This window comes from Aythya marila, assembly GCF_965140915.1.
Source record: "Aythya marila genome assembly, chromosome: 12".
Lineage (NCBI taxonomy): Eukaryota > Metazoa > Chordata > Aves > Anseriformes > Anatidae > Aythya > Aythya marila.
Window position 1 is genome coordinate 21,581,140 of NC_139053.1, and position 18,698 is coordinate 21,599,837.

The window sequence follows — 18,698 nt, forward strand, 5'->3', positions numbered from 1 at the left end:
CGGCCGGCTCGGAGCGCTCCTCCCCGCCCCTCCCCGCCCCTCCGGCCGCCGCGCGCGGCTTCGGTAACCTGGGCCCGCGGGGGGCGAGCCGCCGGCAGCTGCCCGGGCCCCCGGCCCCACCCGCTCCCGCCGCGGACGGCCCCGGCAACCGCCGCCCACCCCCCGCCCCCCCGTGCGGCGAGGCGCCGCGGAACCCAGTCTGCGGGCGGCGCGACCCGCCCGGCCGCACCTTGGGGCAGCGCTCGGCGCGGGGCCCGCCCCCCGCGTGACGTCATCAGTGACTGCCACGGCGCAACGCAGCGCCGCTCGCGGGTCCAGGACGCGTGCGCTTCCGCCGAGGAAAGTAGTGCGGGACGCCTCCCCCCCGCCCCGCCGCCGCCCGTCTCGTGCCGCCCCGGCGCCTTTCCCGCCGCGGAGGCCGCGGCCGCGCCCCCAGCCTGGCGCCGGTCGCGGCCGGGAGGCCGAGGGGAGCGTGCCGGCGCGCGGATCCCTCCGCCTGCCGTATCGGTGCTGAGGCCGCGCCGCCGCCATTTTGAATGCCCGGCTCCTGCCGCTGCCGCTTCCTCCGCTGCAGGCACCGGCCCGGTGAGTGGGGCCGCGCCGCCCGCCCCGCGCCCCTCCTCGCCGCGCCCCGCGGCAGCCCGGGCACCGCGCGTGCCGCCGCCGGGCCTCGCGGCGCTGCCCCCGGGTCGCTCCGCGGCCTCCCGGGGCCGCCCGCGGGAGGAGGCCGCCCGCTGCCCTCCCGCCGCCTCCTCCGGCGCGGGGCCCGGCCGCCCGCCCGCCCGCGGCCCCTGTCCCTGCCCGGCGCTGCCGGCCCCGCTCCGCTCCGGCCCCGGGCCCTCGGGGCCGGCTCCCGCGGCTGAGGGGCGCGTCTGCGGCGGGCTCGGGCCTTCGGCCGCTGGCGAGACGCGGCCGGCAGGGCTGTGCCCGCCGCCCCGGCCCTGCTCCGGGGGCCCGGTGACCCGCGGGGAGCGCAGGGCCCGCCGCCGGAGTGGTGGCAGGAGGAAGCGTTGCCTCGCCTCGTTGGCGCCGGGGGGCCTCGGCGTCCGACAAGTGGTTTGTGCGTTTGCATCCGCCTTGCCTTGGCGTTTCATTGCCTGTGCTGCGCAGCTGCCCGCAGCGTTACGGGGAGGCCGTGATTCTTACGGGGTCTGCGCACTGTTGCGCGGATGCGTGGATTTTCCTGGAGGCAGAAGTCTTTGGTTTCCAGCCAAAAGCGTTTTCGGTAAATTTCAGCTTTGGGTCTGCGTTAGAGTTGTCTACCGTTACTCAGAAATCAGCCCGAGGACAGTTTCAAGTCCCATTCTCGAGGCTGGAGTTCTCTCTTTTTCTCGTCTCGCAAACTGTGAGACAAACTATGACTTTTTCTAATGGTAGGCATTGTTTTGAAAGTTTGTGAATGAAACGTTTGTATGTTTTGTTATGTGGTAAGCGATGCTTTTAAATGCCTAGTGATCTACTTTAGTTTCCGATGCTTGAAGCCTGAATGGAAAGGCATGGGGTTCCAGGGGAACCCCTTTGGAGGGGTGGCATTTCTGGTGCAATACCTGAAAGTGCATTTGACGCTTAATAGCTTAAACAAAGTAAAATATACACATATTTTTTGCTGCATAGAACTCCTTGCATCTTGCATTTAAAATTACACATTGTTTAGTTTTTTTTCATTTTTTTTTTTCCTCAGGTTCTTATTCTACTTAATAGTGTATATCTGTGTTTTTTTTATGCCCTTTTACTTTTTTTTTATTTTTTTCATCCTTTCTCTAAACTATACTCACTGTTTTTTCCTTTGTTTATCTGCATGTGCCGTTTTACTACCATTTTTTTTTCCCTTTTGCATACTTTGTTTTTTGGCACGTGATTTGAAAACTTTATTGGATATGTGAGAGCTGAATAAAGGCAAGAGACTTTTTTTGAGACAGATTGCAGTGTGATCCCCTTGTTTCTTCCATGATGAGAGAAGAAGGGGAAGGTATTTAAATTCCCGTGAGTTGAGAAGGGGAAAGAAAGTCTGCGTTGTGAGGGAGTCAGCTCTCAGGTTCCCTCCTTTTTTGATAGAGGAGCAGTCTCTTCCTTTGTTCCCGTGACTGCAAACCTGACCTTCTTTTCTAATGGCGCTGTGATAAGAGTAGAGAGGTCCTTCAGTAGGCTTGTTTGCAGTGTCCTGGCCAACGAGTCAAGGAGGTTAATGTTCCGATTCTTGATAGCTTCTTTGCATACAGACTTCTGAATTCTTATCGTTGTAAGCTAATGAGATCAGCAAGTTTATTTGTGGAATAAAACGGTTGTCAACAGCAGCAGAGGAACTGAAGATGTCTGTTCTCAGGCATGCAGACAGACTGTGCACTAATTAATGCAGTTCGGATTTGGAAAGTTGCCTTTCAAAGTATAAAGGCTAATAAAAATTTTAATTGCTTTTGAAGTTGCTCATATTCAGTAAAGTGCCTCTTTTGCATTAATATTTTTATTTTTGAGTTGGCAGTGTGTATAACTTGAGACTGTTTCAGAGACAGACTGTTTGATTTTTTTGGTTTACCAAAAGGGCAAACTCTTCTGACTGAAAGTGATATTAATTTGTTCTAGATGATACTCAGGTGTTTTCTGAGGAAAACAATCTGGTCTATTGTGGTAGTAGCATTTCTTTATTTGATGAGAGCTTTGGAGTCAGTAAGTGAATATATGATGAGGATGTTACTCAAAAAAAGAAGGTGAGTGCAAGCAAATCTCTGCTAATATTGCTACTAGTAGTAAGGTTAGCCTCTGTCTGATGTTTGGAAGAGATGCTGTAGGTAAAATACAAGATAAGAACTTCTAGGACACGGCCAAAGTTACCTGCTGCAAAGTTGTATTAATGAATGGAAAAAACGTGGTGTATCATTTTTCATTAGGCTTTATACCAAGACAAAGCAAGATGTGTGTTTTTGTCGCAAGGTAGTAGCAAGCAGGTATGTTTTTTTTGTTGGTTTTTTTTTTTTTTTTATTTTAACTCTGCAAGGAAATAAAATAACCAGATTGCTTAAAGATAAAAACAAGAATCTAGAAGCAGCTAAGAAATACAAAGGTGTAGCATATGTAGGTCAGAGGTGATGGAAGGATGAAAACAGAAATCTGAAATAAAAAATCTTGTCTATCATGCTCATCAGCTATGTAGATGATTTAACTCTTCTTCCAATGCTTCGTTAATTCTGTCCTTAAGAAAACATTTTCTATTCGTTAAGTGTTAGAGGCTAATATTTGTAATGGTAGAAAGCTCAGTGCATCCTTTTAAGCCAGTTCAGGAATTGTGCGGGTTGGTGTATATGTACCATTGTGCAGGAATGGGAGCTTCATCGGAAGTGTTTTCCTAGTCTTACTAAATTCTGTTGTTGGCTGTAGGTGCAGGAAACAAGAGAAGTAGTGCTGTGTTCAGCCTGGTGAGTTATAGGATCCTTTCAAAGTGTAGGTCTCTTCTGTCACTGTCCTCTCCTGCCCCCCGCCTCTGTTACACTCACAATACGCTTCCTGTTCTTTAAATGCACCTGGACATAGAACAGTCACTGCCCCCTCAAACTGCATTTAAGCTCTTGTTTTTAAGGCATATTTTGCATACTTGATTTTTTTTTTTCTCCAAGCTATCTTTCTACAGTGCAAAGTAATGCTGATGCCTTGTGTTATCATATTGTATCAAACCACCCTCTGCCTTAATTTATTACTGCTTTCCCGATGTTGCTTATTTTTGACTTATTAGTTCCCTCCATTTTATTAAATAGCTTTTTCTCAAGAGAGATTATTTTCCCCTTTAAATGTTGTATGGTTGGCTGCTTATCTCTTAACTCTCGTGTTGCCTTTGCCCTTAGTGATGTTGACAGTGCTGCTTGTTAGGTGTTTTAATGTTTTCCATATAAATATTGATAACACTAAACTATACAGCAATCAACCCCCTCTCCCAGCTTGATCTCTACTTGTAGTGTTTAATTCTGTTTTTACTGTCAGTGTGTGTGTGTGCTTTTTTGTTCTAAGTATCTTGTAGTAGTGTGAAGCCTGCTCGTAGTGCTGTGGAGTTCAGGCTATCGGGATTTTGTGGATAACCATTGCAGTTATTCCCTTCATACAGTCTAGATATATCTTATGCTTTCTTTTTGTGTTCAGGAGGCTTGATGCAGTTCTACTGAAGCAAGAAGGGGAATTCTGTTACTGATTTCAGTTGGAGTTGTGTCAGGCTTTAATGATGTAACTTCCTAAAAGCTGTTTGGTTTGAGGGGGTTGTGTGTTTTTTTTTTTTTGTTTGTTTTTAGGAGTGTGATTGCTTATAGATGAGTTGGGACAGAGCAACTTATTATGAATTTTTTTAGAGCCGTTTGAAAATGTATGCTTCTACAGTCTTGGGCTGCTGTTTAGGATGAACCAAGCTCAGAAATACTCAGTTATAGATTTTCCTGTAAATTGTATGCACCTTATTTGAATTGAAAATTTAGGCTATTTTCCCCAAACAGTAGAGCCATTCTATAAATAATTCAATGAGCCTCAATGGGTTTAATGTCTTTGTTTCCAGAATTCAAGGTGAAATAACAACGGAATTTAAAAACATGTCTGATATTTTGTCCTAAATACGCTCTTAAGTGGTGGAGTGTGGTGTGTTTTGTTTTTGTTTTTTTAAGACATAGGCTAACATTTCTGAATGGATTACACTGGAGCAGGTCTCAACTCAATTGCATGTTTAAGTACCCTAAATCTTTATGCTGCAGTTCCTGATAGCTGAATGTAGCTTGACTGAAGCACTCGAGCATTTTACATGTTGCACTTCGGTTGTATCATGTGCTGCTTGCAAATATAAAAGGTTATTTGGTGAACAGTTGTATTTTAATGTTACTGTATTCTCAGGGAGGTTTTTATCGAGGTTTTATACTTAAATACTTTTGGAATAATGGCTTGTTAAATAAAATCTTCAAATTTTACACAACACAAACTTAACTAGTAAAAGACTACGAGATGGGAGAAAATAGCTGTTTAGAGATATAATTTAGACTAAAACTAAATGTTTTTAATACAGTATGATTTTTGTTTTCCTGGTTAACAATTTCTTTTTGCTTTTGGATAATATACTAAGAATAAGTTGCATGAAGAAAGAATACCTTCTTCATTAGTTTGTTCAGGGGAAGAACTCATGAGTTGGAGAGGGAGGAGAATCCCTGAGTTAATACCTTTTATAAGATGCAGAGAGCAGGAAAAAAAATGTTTCAAGGAATCTAGGCACCAACCACCTAACCATTGGAGCTAATTGAGTTAAGCGTCTAACTTTTTCTTGGTAGTAGGCTATACTAAAGACTAATGCCTTTAAAATAAGGATAAAGCAGACTTGATGAGGTAGAAACATTTTGTTGATCATACCAGATATTGTGAACTTAACTGCTAGGTTTTTTTCCAGGTATTCAGGGACCAGCCCTGATTTCTAGAGCCTGTAGGTAGCAAAGAAATGGCCAAAGAGTACTGCTACTGTAAAAAAAAAAAAAAAAAAAAAAAAAAAAAAAGAGGAAAAATGAGATTGCTTTTAAAAATTGCATTGTCATTTATGTTGATATGAAAGAATAAAAACATGTTCCAGTACCAGGGGAAAAATGTTAGCTAATCCTGAAAAACAAGACCTGCTACTCTGAAGGAAGTTCTAAGCTGTGTTTAACCAGCTAAAATTATACTTCAGGTTTGCTGTTACCACATGATATGGTTTCCTCTCTGTTAGTCATGTAGTGCAATAAAATGCATTTTTGTAATATAGAGCTCTGTAAAATCTCATTGTTCATGGCAGTTTATTTGATAGCTTCGTAGTTGTCACCTCAAGCTGATTTACCTTAACCCTTTGCATGGTTCATAGTGTGAATTTCAAGATTTTAATTTCAAGAAAAATGATATAGTCAAAATTGGTAGATTGCTTCTTACGTGTTTTAGTTCTTCTAAGTTATATTGTTTAATCCTATTTATATTTTGATTTTGTAAATTGTCAGTATTCTTTTTGTTTTAGCTCTCATCAATAAACAGGTTACTAACGTATGCCCCTACTTCCTTCCTTTAGTGAAATCTGTATGTCAAGTCCCAGTGGAATTTTGATGCTGTAAGGTTCCACTGCCTTGGCAGGGCCATGGTATGGTTATGCTGCGTGTCATCCATACTACATATGATCAGGGAAATCAAAACTATTTAGCAATAAATCGATTTGGGAGGCTTGTTGGAGTCCTTTTTCACTCTTTGTGCTTTCTATTATGCTGCTGCTTCCTCGAGTGCTAGCTATGTAACCATGGAGCCCAGGAGGCCCCATGCCTACCTAGCTGTTATTGCTTGTCACTATGCTCAGGTTCTAGTCCCGGATTGCTTGGCAGCGTGTATGTGGAAAAATGTTTGTTTCCTATTGTTCTGCAACCTCTCACAATCCTGGAAAACTAATATACAAATAATGCTCGGAGGTGATTTGACTAAAGGGAGAGGACGTTTATGTACACTTCTTGAAAGGAACAAAAAAAGGGAGCCAGAGCAATCCTCTCTCTCTCTCTCTCTCTCTCTCTCTCTCTCTCTCTCTCTCTCTCTCTCTCTCTCTCTCTCTCTCTCTGTGTTGTGTTTCTTTTGTCTCCTTACCTGTGTGCCTGAGAGTGCATGCTGATTAGATATATATCATGCGAAGTAGTTGCTATCTTGTGTGAATTAGGTGTTTTCCATCCTGGGGGAATATCCATGTAACCTTGTTGCTTCATTCTAGCTCTTCTGATTATTTTTTTTTCCATCAAGCCTGCAAAATATGTTCTAATGTTTTGCAGTCATGCTTCTTACTACATTCAAGTCCTAGCATTGTGGGCTTAACTATTAAGTTACAGCCTGTCCCTTGGATAGGAGTTATCCAGAGGAATTTGGGATTGTACAGAAATTGTTGGTGACTTACTGGGTCACCATTCTGAGTACAAAAGCATGTATGGTCCTCAAAAAGCTAAATGAGTCTGGGGAGAAGGGACAGAAACTGAATCTGAATGACATTTTGTCAGTCTTATGATACCTGCACAAAACTTGGTTTGTTGGTTCAGAGGACTTGGATTTAGGATGATTAGCTTTTCTGGCCCTGCAAGCTATGGATCTTTACTTGCTGACCAAGGGGCATGTGTTGCTCATCTTTGAGTGCTGGAAGAGATGAACGGGCAGGACATTAAAGTTGCTGCTTAGACATCCCTATTTCTTTCGTTCAGCAGTTAATGAGATACTGAGGAGATGCGCTGCTTCTCCCATCAGTTATTAAGATGTTGAGGAGACGCCCTCTCTCTGTTACCTCCCTTACGCACCTGCTGCTTCCCGTACTGAGACAGGAAACTGGGTTAGATCTGTTTCATGACTTACCTGGCACGGTTGGCTCTTGTTCTCTGCCATCTCTCCTTCATGCCCTGTTCTGCATCAATAGAGGACAACACATATTTGATTGTGCAGCCTGTTAGTAAGCTTCACCATGTTGCTTAAACTGTTTGGGTGTATGCACACTGTGTCGTGTATACGGTCATGCTTAGTAGAAATTCAGCAGGAATTACCCAAGGTGTGTCACATTGAAGGTTAGCATTATAATAGGCTTTGAAATAGTTGATAATGGTAAATATTAATCTGTTCTGGAATACTTCTGAATTTAAGTATTCTCATGTCCTAAATCTCTTCACAACTGCAGTAACTGCTGTATGCACTTGCCAGAAATTTCTGAAACTTAGATGAGATTTCTAGTTTATTGGCATGCAAAAGAATCTTAGATTTACAGTTGAGGGTGGAAAACAAAATGTCTGTTGTGAGAATTTCTTGGTAGCAAGAAAAGCCTTTCTTATGGGGAGGGAGGAGGAGGCCGACCTGTTACATCGCATGGCAATTACTATGCATTGAAATGTTTAAAAAAAAAAAAAAAAGGCGCGCACAAAAAAGTAGCTCAACCCCCAAAGAGTAAGAGTGTGAAGTGATTCTCTCTTGTGAGAGAGAGAATTTTTTGTAGATGGGAGTGTGAAAAAAACTTTTTTTCTTTTTATGGAAAAAATTGAACGATATATTTAAAAAATGCTAAATTATTGATTAAAAAAGGAGTATGGTTGTGAAGTTGTGGCATAAATACAGAAGTTCTTAATGTTGGAAAATTAATTGTAGCTTTGTCTTTTGCCCTTCATGCTGTCCTCCTTGCGAGCACTTCTCAATCACTCTCTCCTTATCAGGCAGGATGTGTGTGAGAGAGAGAATTGCTCTTAGGAAACAGCTCGGATTGGACTGTGTCTGTACTAACAGCATATTAGTATGACACAATCAGATGAGAAAAGGAGGTAACCTTTTAATTGGCTATAATCTGAGTAAAACTCTTATTCTTCATTGCTTTGCTTTCTGAAATGCTGGTTCATTCTTTTACTGCTGTTGTGATGTGGGGAGGAAAAATAATCTTTACAGTGTGGTATGTTGATTGTTTACGTGAGGGCATTTGTAAGTACAGGTTATACATTTCTTTCAGTGAATGGATGATGACAGAGTGACATCATACCAGATTGCCACTGTTTGATTTCATTTTCTCTGCTGCTTCAGAGAGGTATGAAGTCCTGCCTTAGATTGGTGAAGGATTCAAAATAAAGGTTCTTATAAAGGTCTGCTTTGGAAGTGTGGTATCTTTACTCGGTGCTGTTCCATTGACTTAAGTGATTCTGGCTGTCTGTTGTTTTACTTTGACATAAAGAGCCAGACTGACAGCGATGTGCTGAAGCCCTCCACAGATGTGCCTACCACAGGTGTTGGTTGGGCACAGGCAAGAAAACAGCACTGCTGGTAACAAGTCACAGGCAGGGCAAACCAGTATTGCGCAATTTATAAGCCCTTCAAATGTAATGTGAAAGCAACAGGACCTGTGATATCAAGGTAAAGTAATACCAAGCTTAATTTTGTTTGCAGACCATATGATAGGGTTTCGGAAAGTTTGCAAAGAAGTCTCTACTTAAAGCTAACAAGCAAAACGCCCGTGATTGTAACCTGTACTAGCCATTGTCTGTATTCTCAGGAACGGGAGTTTAAGATCTAAAGCCTCATCATGGGTCTGTGCTTCAGTTGTGTTGCTTACTGCAGGAGGGAACGTTTCATCTCTTCCCTGCTCCATCTCAGATCTCCCATTGCTGTGTGTTCCCATTGCCTTGTGTCAGCACAAGTCAAACTGTTTTGTTCAAAGACCGCTTCTGTTGAAAGGAAAATAACAAGCTGTTTTAGATGCACAAGTTGCCTTATCTGGCATGCCATGTCCCAGAAAAGCTGCTGGTAGAAGGATGGAAGGAGTGGAATTGAGCACCTCTTTCAGCATAAGCCTGCTCATAAGTCATCTTCACAATTACGAAACTACTACCTGTAGACTGCAGAGGAATGTGCCTGCAGTAGTGCTTTTATTTTTTATTACTTTCTCCCTGGTTTTCTAACAAAAGCATGGCATGTCAAAATATCTGAGAGGTATGTTGAGGAGTGAGGATGGGGGTAGGAGGTGAATCCAGGCTTAAAAATGATGGACTCTAACAAGAGTGTTGCCACCCAGGAAAGAGATTTGGGGCTTTATTAAACCAGTACATGAAAAACACCAGCCGAGCACTTTGTAGCAACCACAACCTCAAACCAAGTGTTACACATCACTAGGGGAAAATAAGAGAGAGCAAAGTAGATGACATTTTATGCAAATAAATATGATGGCATAGCTACCTCTGAAAGGTGCAGCACCATTGAACATAGTTTTAAAGTTTGACTTTCATTTGAAAGTAATTCTTGTCTTGAAGAACATTCAAGAGAATAAATTGTTCTCTAGGTCAGATGGCACCATCACTATTGCATATGGTGAAATGAAACTACTTGAAGTTCGTGTAGAATATGTCTGTCTCCTGCAGTCTCCTTCATACAGTGACAGGCTTGTTTTAGAAAGTATTGTTCTGGCTGTTGCCTAATAAAGGGACAGTGTCAACTTGATTCCGAAATACATCCACACCGATAGGATTGCTCTTCCATCAGCTTTTTCTGCTGCATTCCACCACTCAAAGTATTAAGTGTGCAAGTCCATAGGACTTTTGAAGCCTGGCTATTTGAAACACCTATCTGAAATCTTGTGCAAGTTAATAAATAGCATTGCTTTTTGTAGAGAATTTCTGTCCCAAGTTGTCACAATTTTTGTGATTAATCCTCTGAGCCTGACATCCTTGGGGAGAGTAAGAAGATGTGAACATGGGAGCATACCTTGCATACCATTTCTGCCTGTTTCAGATCAGAAGTCATTTTTATGTTCACTTGATAGCTAGTTCAAAACATTGCGAGAATGTATGTTCCTGGAAGGTGCCATAAATTCTTATGTTTTTCAAGTTTACTTTTAACCATACTGCTGAAGCAGCCTGTATTTTCTTAATTCTTTTGTTTATATAATTGTAGGGGAAGAAGGAAAACCTTATGTTAAACTATGAGACAATTATTAAGTCATCAGATACAGTAGAAGAAGGCTTACGGATATCTTTCTTTCTCCTCCCAGAGGATGCCAGCCCCCATCAGACTGCGGGAGCTGATCCGGACCATCCGGACAGCAAGAACCCAGGCAGAAGAGCGTGAGATGATTCAAAAGGAGTGTGCTGCTATCCGATCATCCTTCCGAGAGGAAGATAACACGTACCGATGCAGAAATGTGGCAAAGCTGCTCTATATGCACATGCTGGGATACCCTGCACATTTCGGACAGGTAGGTTAGTCTTTGATGCTTGCTGTGCTATGTGCCTAGACCGGAATGCTTTATGTATTTTGGGTACATGGACTAAATTGGAGTATTCCTAGCTGCAGTTTTGCTTTGAGATGTTTTGATGTTTGTTTTCACTCACATTTTGAATCTGTGTTAGTTAGTTTTGACTGTTACAAACTTTTGCTGTTTGGAACCTGTTCTTACATATTTTGTTAAGGAACTTAGGGTTGGTCTGACTTTGCCATGCTGTGCGCTTCTCATTGCCCATGTTTCTGCAGAGCAGTAGTTCTTAAACCATAGTCCAGTATGGCTATTTGTAGATGAGTTCAAAATGGCATGTCAAAATTCTGTCTCTGGAAATTACCAGATGCTTCCAAGGTGTTTCTGTACTGTTCTACTTCTAAAATAATCTGTTCTAGGAAGATAATAGCTGGTCTGTTGCCAGAAATAAGAAATTGGTGTTCCTTATTCCCATCTTACTGAAGTGACTTGGAGAAAACCAGTATGGGCTTTCCTACTCTCTTGGCTTATTTTTGACATGGTTTCTCAGTCAGATTTTGAAAAAGCGAGACAGGAAGATGGAATTCTTGAACTATTGTTCAAAAATGTTCTTCAGGTTGAACTTTGCTTAGTCTTTGGGGCATAGTCCATTTTTCTTAGAAGTTGGTAAGCATCCTGTTAGTCATAGCTCGATGGAAGGCCTAGGTTAGACTAAGTAAGAAGGCAGTCAAATTGCAGATTGCTGTAGTCCTTAAAGTACCTTCATGTTCTCAGTCTACACATTCGCAATTGGATTGACTGATCCATGTCTCTCACTAATGCAATGGACTCAAACCACAGAAATCAAATTTCAAATTGTTAAAGAGCAAGCCTGGGCTGCGCTTTGAGTTTAAGATGAGTTCTCTTACTATATATCATTGGATTCTTCCCACAGAATAAAGAGTTGTTGTGTCAGAGCAAGTGAATTATCCTGTTCTTAGTATTACACATGGCAGGGTTCCCTGGTCTAAGAGAGAAACTTCCTGTCAACAATGTTAAGAAACTAAGAGCTCCAATAATAATAAAAATACAGATAAGCATCATCAATAATTTTTACACTGTCAGTTTTTAGGAGTATATTTAAATTTTATTTTAATTATTTTGCATTGTTACTCAATTATTTAATCCTGTGTGTGGACGATTAGTGATTCTTCAATTTCTGCTTTGTTGTTAATGGTAAATTACCTCTTTGGTCTCAGTGGAGACAGGTTATATTTTTTATTGCTGGTGTTGCTACATCTCAAACATTTATGCCGACTGTTCTGGGGACAGAATCATCCATTCTATAGCCTTGTTTCTCATACAGTTTGTAATTTGCACTTTCAGGAAGTTATAGGGCCCAAGGCCGAGAACATGTCCTCAGTGCTTATAACTGGAAGGAATCTTTCAAAGTACTGATGTTGTGTAGGTGGAGTATATGATCTCCGTTCTTTCTCAATAGCAAGAAGTTTGACTGGGCAGGGGAGATGTTGAAGGCAGATGCTGTTCCAGCAGTAGCATCTTGTAGATAGTCCAGCATTATAGACAGGAAGTTTCTGAGAGTGACGGGATAAATGAGTAGGAAATATGTTTTGATGAAAAACAGGAGAGGCACAGACTGTTAGACCCATGTGTGTCTTAAAGATGAAGCCAGACATCTTGACTTCAGCTAGCGTGATGGTTTTACTCAGCTTTGCATGTTATTATTATTGCATGACAGTTTTGCATGTTATCTAAGGAATCTCCTTTATGCTTTTGAACACAGGTGGCATATTTCTATGTGGCAAAAGGGAAGCTTGTTGGACTGCAATGCATGATTTTAGTTAAACCTTAGGGGTTCAGATAGTGGTTATGGAACAGCATAAAAACTGAACTATCTCTGACTGTATCCAAGGTTTACCTAGCTAGCTACTTAGTTACAGCTTATCATCAAATTTGTTTTTGACAGCTTAACAGAGCATTGATCCTCTCTCTGGTGGGCAGATATATCCATTGAAGTGCTAAAAATTTCCACTGCATATGAAACATGAACCATCCTCTGGATTTCCAGAACTTTATTGTTTTGTTTTTAATTATTTATTTATATTTATATTTCTTTAATTGATGGATTTCTTGTCTCTAAACGTGTTATTTTTCACTTTTGTGCTCTGACCCCACTTGTCTGGTATATCTGAGGTCATGGAAGGTCATTAATGTCTGGCTACTTCAAGATACAGGACCTGCTACTGACTTTGTTGCTGCCTTGCTGGGAAGTCATTCAACCTTTTTTTTGTTTGTTTTCCATATCACCAAAATGAGAATAAAATGTAATTTTTAAAATGTATTATCAGAGACCTAAATCGGTAAACATCAAACTTTCTCCTCTAGCTGAGTAGTAGTTTAAGCTAATTCTTTTTCATTTTTTTTTTTTTCTTCCAGTTGGAGTGCCTCAAGCTCATTGCCTCTCAGAAATTCACAGACAAGCGCATTGGGTATTTAGGTGCCATGTTGCTGCTGGATGAGAGACAGGATGTCCATCTTCTTATGACCAATTGCATCAAGAAGTAAGGGTACCAGCTCTCTCTCCATCAACACATGCTTTGAGGCTTCAGAATCTGAAAGTACACTCCTGATATTTTGAGTACTTAGTTTTTGTCCCTTGTGTTACAAAACTGGTGCCTTCAATCTATTGTATACTGTTGACTGTAAAAGATTGTTCTAGTATTGTACTGAATTGGATGATTCCCTCTAGGTTCCTTAGAGGGAAGAGAATACAAACTTGCCTTGGTCGTGAAGAGGTACATATGGCAAACCATACTTGATGTAGCTACCGTTTTAGAATGGTAATACATGTTACTCTTGAGGTCATCTTAAAACAAGTAAGATTTGGAATATGTAATCACAATAAGCTGTTTGGCCAGTGCAGACAACCTCGTGTTTTAAAGAAGTCTCTTCCATGTCTGTAAACTTAATTAATTATCTCCCAGTTTGCAGTAGGAAAGAGTCAGACAAACAGCTAGTAGTGTAGCATAACTGAAGGTCCCCACAGCTCTTATATACTGATTTGATCTTTTTATAATGCTACTAAAACATTATGTACAAGACTGGCCATCCAGTGTTACAAAATCATATCTGTTTCTGCAGCCATGTTGTTCTGTTTACTTAATGAATTCTGAAGAGTTGTTGTTTGTTTTTTTTTTTTGTACTTCAAAGATCAAGGCTGTGTATGCTGCCTTTTCTTTTGGGTTGACCTAACAGTGCTGATGAATGATTTTCCTATTTTCCTTGCAAGCAAGGCAGCAACTTGGAATGTGCTGTTTACTTGGTGTCTTGCTGAAATTAGGCAAGAGGGGATGGAAAGTAAGGATTGTTGTGTTTTTTTATTTTATTTTTTTTTCTCTCAGCAAGATATTACTAAAGCAGGATTGCTTTTTTTTTTTTTTTTTTTTATCGTTTAGTAAATGAGAGTTGATGTATTTCCAGTGACAGATACTGCTTTTCAGGATGAATGGGGGCAGGAGTGGAACAACTGGGGTCTAGCTGATTTATCCAAATGTGTACTTGGTTGTGTGTGGTGTGCCTGTATTTATAGTTTACTTTTAGAACATAATCCTCTCAGGTAGTAGCAAGTAAAGCATTGATGAGATTGATCAATTAGGCTGTGGCCTCAAAGTACTTGAAAATAAACTTGACAAAGCTGTGGGCCTAAGAATCTACTAGTGTCCAGGAAAGAGACATTTGGTCAAATATTTTTTTCAGTGGAATGTTGTACTTGTGAGACTCTTCCATTAGAACTTGGTTGCTAGGTTAACACCTTTCTTGATTGTGGTTAACGCATTTTTTGATCGTTTATGTTGAAATAAATGTGTAGTAAGGGTGCAGTGAGTTTGAAATGGGCCAGAGTGGAGCTCAATGACACTGACAGACAGTTTTGCACCACGTCAGTGGGTTGTCTGTCGCTTTCTTCTTTGGCTTCCATAACTACCATTATTTGTCTTGCTTTTATCACTGTCTTATAGCAAGACCTAGATTTTCAATGCAAACAAGTGGGCACCTTTGAAGCACATCCTTGCTATACGCACAAGCATATATAGCTGCCAAAAACTTGTTAAAGGAAGGAAACAAAAATCAATGTGTTTAATGGCATGTTATCTGCTTTTGCATCTGCATGTTGCCATAACTTGACGTTAGGAACAGAATGCTCTCTTGCTTTTCTGCATGTTGTGCACTTTTGGTTACGTACCACTCCCTTCCCCTGCTCTCCCATCATGCAATCCCCAAATTGCTTCTCAAACCAGGGAACTTATTTTTACTTTCTTCATTTGTCGTCATTTGTGAATGAATCCTGGGTGCTGTGGTGACATGAATACCAAGTAGTTTGATGGAAAAGTGGTTAGAAGGCAGTTTTAAAAGCTGTTGGGATTTCCATGTGGAAGCCACATTGTCTTGTACTTGGTATGACATTGGTGGATGACCTCATAAGTAGTGCATACTGAAACGTGGCTTCGTTTATTGACTACATTTTGCATCTTCCATTGGCATATGAAGAGTTAGGATTATTAAACAAAATTACTATATAGATTATTTATAAACTGTGTGAGTAATGATATTTTTTGTTTTTGTGTGTTGTTTTTTTCCTAGCTCAGGGTGGAGGATATTTTACATGACTTTTTATACATTGGTTTGTAAATGTGGATCCTGTTTTTTCTGATTTAGTGTTTGTGCTCAGTGTATAAGTCTTAGTATAATATGAAATAAGAATTTATGCTAAGCTTAGCATTTTATGGGCATATGTTTTGTTTCTTACCCTTTAAGGTTTTACTTTGTGACCAGATCCATGTGAAGCTTTACAACTCATTCGTTAGTCCTAATAGTCAAATAAAAGGGAGGGAGGAGAAGGGCAGTTAAAATTAAAAGACATTACATGCAAGGAAAACTACACAAAAAACTTAAGGCACAGAAACTACATAAGTGTGAGTATAAACAAAAAACAGAAGCTGAAGCCTGTCCAAGAACACGGTTAAACTGGAACAGCCTGCGAAGTCACTGCATGGCTGTGCTTGATATTAGGTTCTTTTCTGTTCGCAAATTGCAAACTACAGAGTTTTTTATTTACTGTAGAAGTGTTTGTTTATTGTAGAAGACAATACTGTGTCATCTTCCCTCTTCTCAGCTCAAGCAGTGGATGTCCACATGATATTTTTACTAGAATCTACCTTTGAGAATTCTACCTATAACTAATAGAAAACCCTATGGTACATGCACTCCAAGCTTATGTTGCTCCTTACTCATACTCCCAAGTAGCTGAGAATTTGGAGGCCTTTTTCGTGTGTGCAGATGTCTAAATGAGTGTAAGCTGATGCCCTTTTTTCCATATTCAGGCTCTCTGCGTGCTGATTGACTTTTTTTTATTATTATTCTCCCTTACAGTGACCTTAATCATAGCACGCAATACGTGCAGGGGCTGGCACTCTGCACCCTTGGCTGCATGGGCTCCTCAGAAATGTGCAGAGACCTTGCGGGAGAGGTGGAAAAGCTCCTCAAAACTTCCAACTCCTATCTTAGGAAGAAGGTACATTTGAATACTTTGTTACAGATTAAAATTCAAGTTTGATGGAGTACTTTGCTTATAACTGGAATACTAGACAGCTTGTAGCTCTGGCTGAGTATTTTCCAGTGTGTGAGATAGGTAGAGGCCAAATCTGTCTCTGCATAGCAGGAATGTATAAGCCTCTAGAAGTCAAGCCTCCAACAGATGAGGCATTTGTTTCTAATTTCATACTCTTTACCTTAAGGTTATTGATTATCATGTGAGTGCCTGCCTGTTCACAGGCATTAACCCTAGACTTCTAGTCATTAGTTTTATTTCAGTATGTTCTCAGATAAGTCCATCATTAATAAGTATATTGTTAATAGTGCAGACTAATATCTGAAGATTTGAACCTATTAGGTACTACTGGAGATTAGCTCAGAGATGACAGATTAAGGACTTGAAATGGGCAAACAATTAGAAAATGTCTAACTTCCTTAGCAAGTGCGACAAAACATCTGCAAAATGTGATCAGCCTTGTTCTTTTAAATTTATTTCATTATTATGTCTTGGAGGGGAGGGCAGGGGCAGCAATGAGATTTTAGGAGAGAATGCTGTATTCTGGGAAGAGGCAGCAGGTGCACTTGATTATCAACCAATTGCAAAAAAAAAAAAAAAAAAAACTTCATAACATTAAGACAGACTGAAGTAGCCTTATTAATACCGGGCTGCTTTGCAGTTAATACAGCTTCTGAAACGAATAACTTACAAATGAAGTATTTCTAGTGCAAGTATTACATTGCAGCTCAGTGCTGGTTTTGTTTCCTCCTCAACTGTGAAAATTTTATTGAACTCTTTTCTGTAATGCTGTTCAGTATCACTTGCAGAGAGATGGAAAAACACAGTGTAAACTTTCCAAGCCTATGTATATGATGAAATTTGTGATAATTGCTGCTTTGCTAGATGTTCCCAAAATGTGTCTTTGTCATTATACTATGTACTAACTGAACTGTTTTTCCTATACAGGCAGCATTGTGTGCTGTTCATGTTATCAGAAAGGTGCCTGAACTTATGGAGATGTTCCTGCCAGCCACCAAAAACTTGCTGAATGAGAAGAACCATGGTAATGTCTGAGCCTGCTTAGCAAGGCTATGCCATTCTTTGCAGGTGCCACACTTGCTACTGAAGCCTTTTGTTTGGAGGGAACTTTTGAGGTGTATTTTTAATTTGTTTCTTCCCCCTGGTATGCAGCGAAAGCATATGTTGTTCAAAAGGTAGGGACATATGACTGATAATTAGCAGGACTTTACACGGCATAGGTGATGAAAGAACACTTTCACTTTTTTTGACTTCAGAGTGGGTGGAGTGGAAAAGCTTATGACTTTTATCCAGCACACTGCCTAAAGGGACTTCAAAGTGTGTGTATTTTTTCTGTTTTTTGTTTGTTTCTGTTGTTGTTGTTGTTTCTGTTTTAGCTTTTTTCATGTCTCCCAGACTGAGTTTTGAAGACTTTCTAAGGAAAAGGCCTAGTTGAGATCACATAAGCCCGGCTAGAGTACCCAAATCAGAAGAAGAAATCAGGAAACATGAGGAACCCAACACGTACAATGAATGCAATCAAAATGTTTTTGCCCATCTCAGATCTTTTGTTAGCCTGTTTGTTACTATCTAACAGTATTTTTAATATGCAGGTTTCTGTAAACAGTGTGCAAGGACAGCTTGTCCTCTTTTGACCCTTAGCTGCTGCTGTAAGACAAGCACATTGCTATTAACTTTCTCTTGGTCACAGCTGCAAGTTCAAGTATCTTTTGGGGACATGTGTTAGATTTAAGAGGAGGATGTTTTATATCACTTGTCATTTCTTTATTTTTGTCACTTGTCTGGAGCCAATGAAATTGTAAAACACAGATTTTCTTTTTTTCCTGATTTTTAGGTGTTCTACACACATCAGTAGTCCTCCTCACGGAGATGTGTGAGAGAAGTCCAGACATGCTTGCACACTTTAGAAAGGTAAGTGTGAATTTGATGACATTGCAGAATTAATGTTCGTGGCTTTTTGTTTTTGAGAAGTATTTCTTATTAATTTCCAAAGTGAATGCAATGTGCACATTTTTAAAATAAAACCCCTAAAACAATTTAGGTGAAGAAATTGATGGTATTGTCTGCTTGTTATCAAAATAATAAGAAAAATGCTGGGAATTTTGGGTGTCTAGCACTAGTCCCCTTCAAGAAGGGGGTAAGTTATAAAACATTGCTCTTAAGAACTTGCAGTATGAAACTCACCCTGAAGTTAGTTACAGTCTCTCCTTTGACTGATACTCTGCTAGTGTTTTGTTTTTTTTTTTTTTTAACTCTTTGTAGCTAATTTCATAGTGTCATCAGGAATTGCACATGTATTAAACACAAAGAAGCAAAGAAGAAAAACTAAGGCTTAGACACTTGAATGTCTTAACCACTGCTACACAG

The 18,698-nt window shown here is 40.8% G+C and overlaps 1 protein-coding gene across 3 annotated transcripts in view; it reads left to right on the forward strand.

Annotated features, from left to right (window-relative positions):
- The first annotated feature begins 205 nt into the window (after nt 1-205).
- The window catches only part of AP1G1 (adaptor related protein complex 1 subunit gamma 1), a 42,946-nt gene continuing 24,453 nt past the window's right edge, over nt 206-18,698 (forward strand). The window contains exons 1-6 of one of the 3 annotated variants that reach the window (XM_082769925.1): nt 206-585; nt 10,505-10,708; nt 13,142-13,266; nt 16,133-16,274; nt 17,259-17,355; nt 18,166-18,242. In XM_082769925.1, the coding sequence (XP_082626051.1) occupies nt 10,508-10,708; nt 13,142-13,266; nt 16,133-16,274; nt 17,259-17,355; nt 18,166-18,242 (642 nt within the window). In that variant the 5' untranslated portion in view covers nt 206-585; nt 10,505-10,507. Of the gene's footprint in view, nt 586-1,109; nt 1,226-10,504; nt 10,709-13,141; nt 13,267-16,132; nt 16,275-17,258; nt 17,356-18,165; nt 18,243-18,698 lie in introns of those variants that run through there. The other 2 variants (XM_082769924.1, XM_082769926.1) reach the window with 2 other exon arrangements.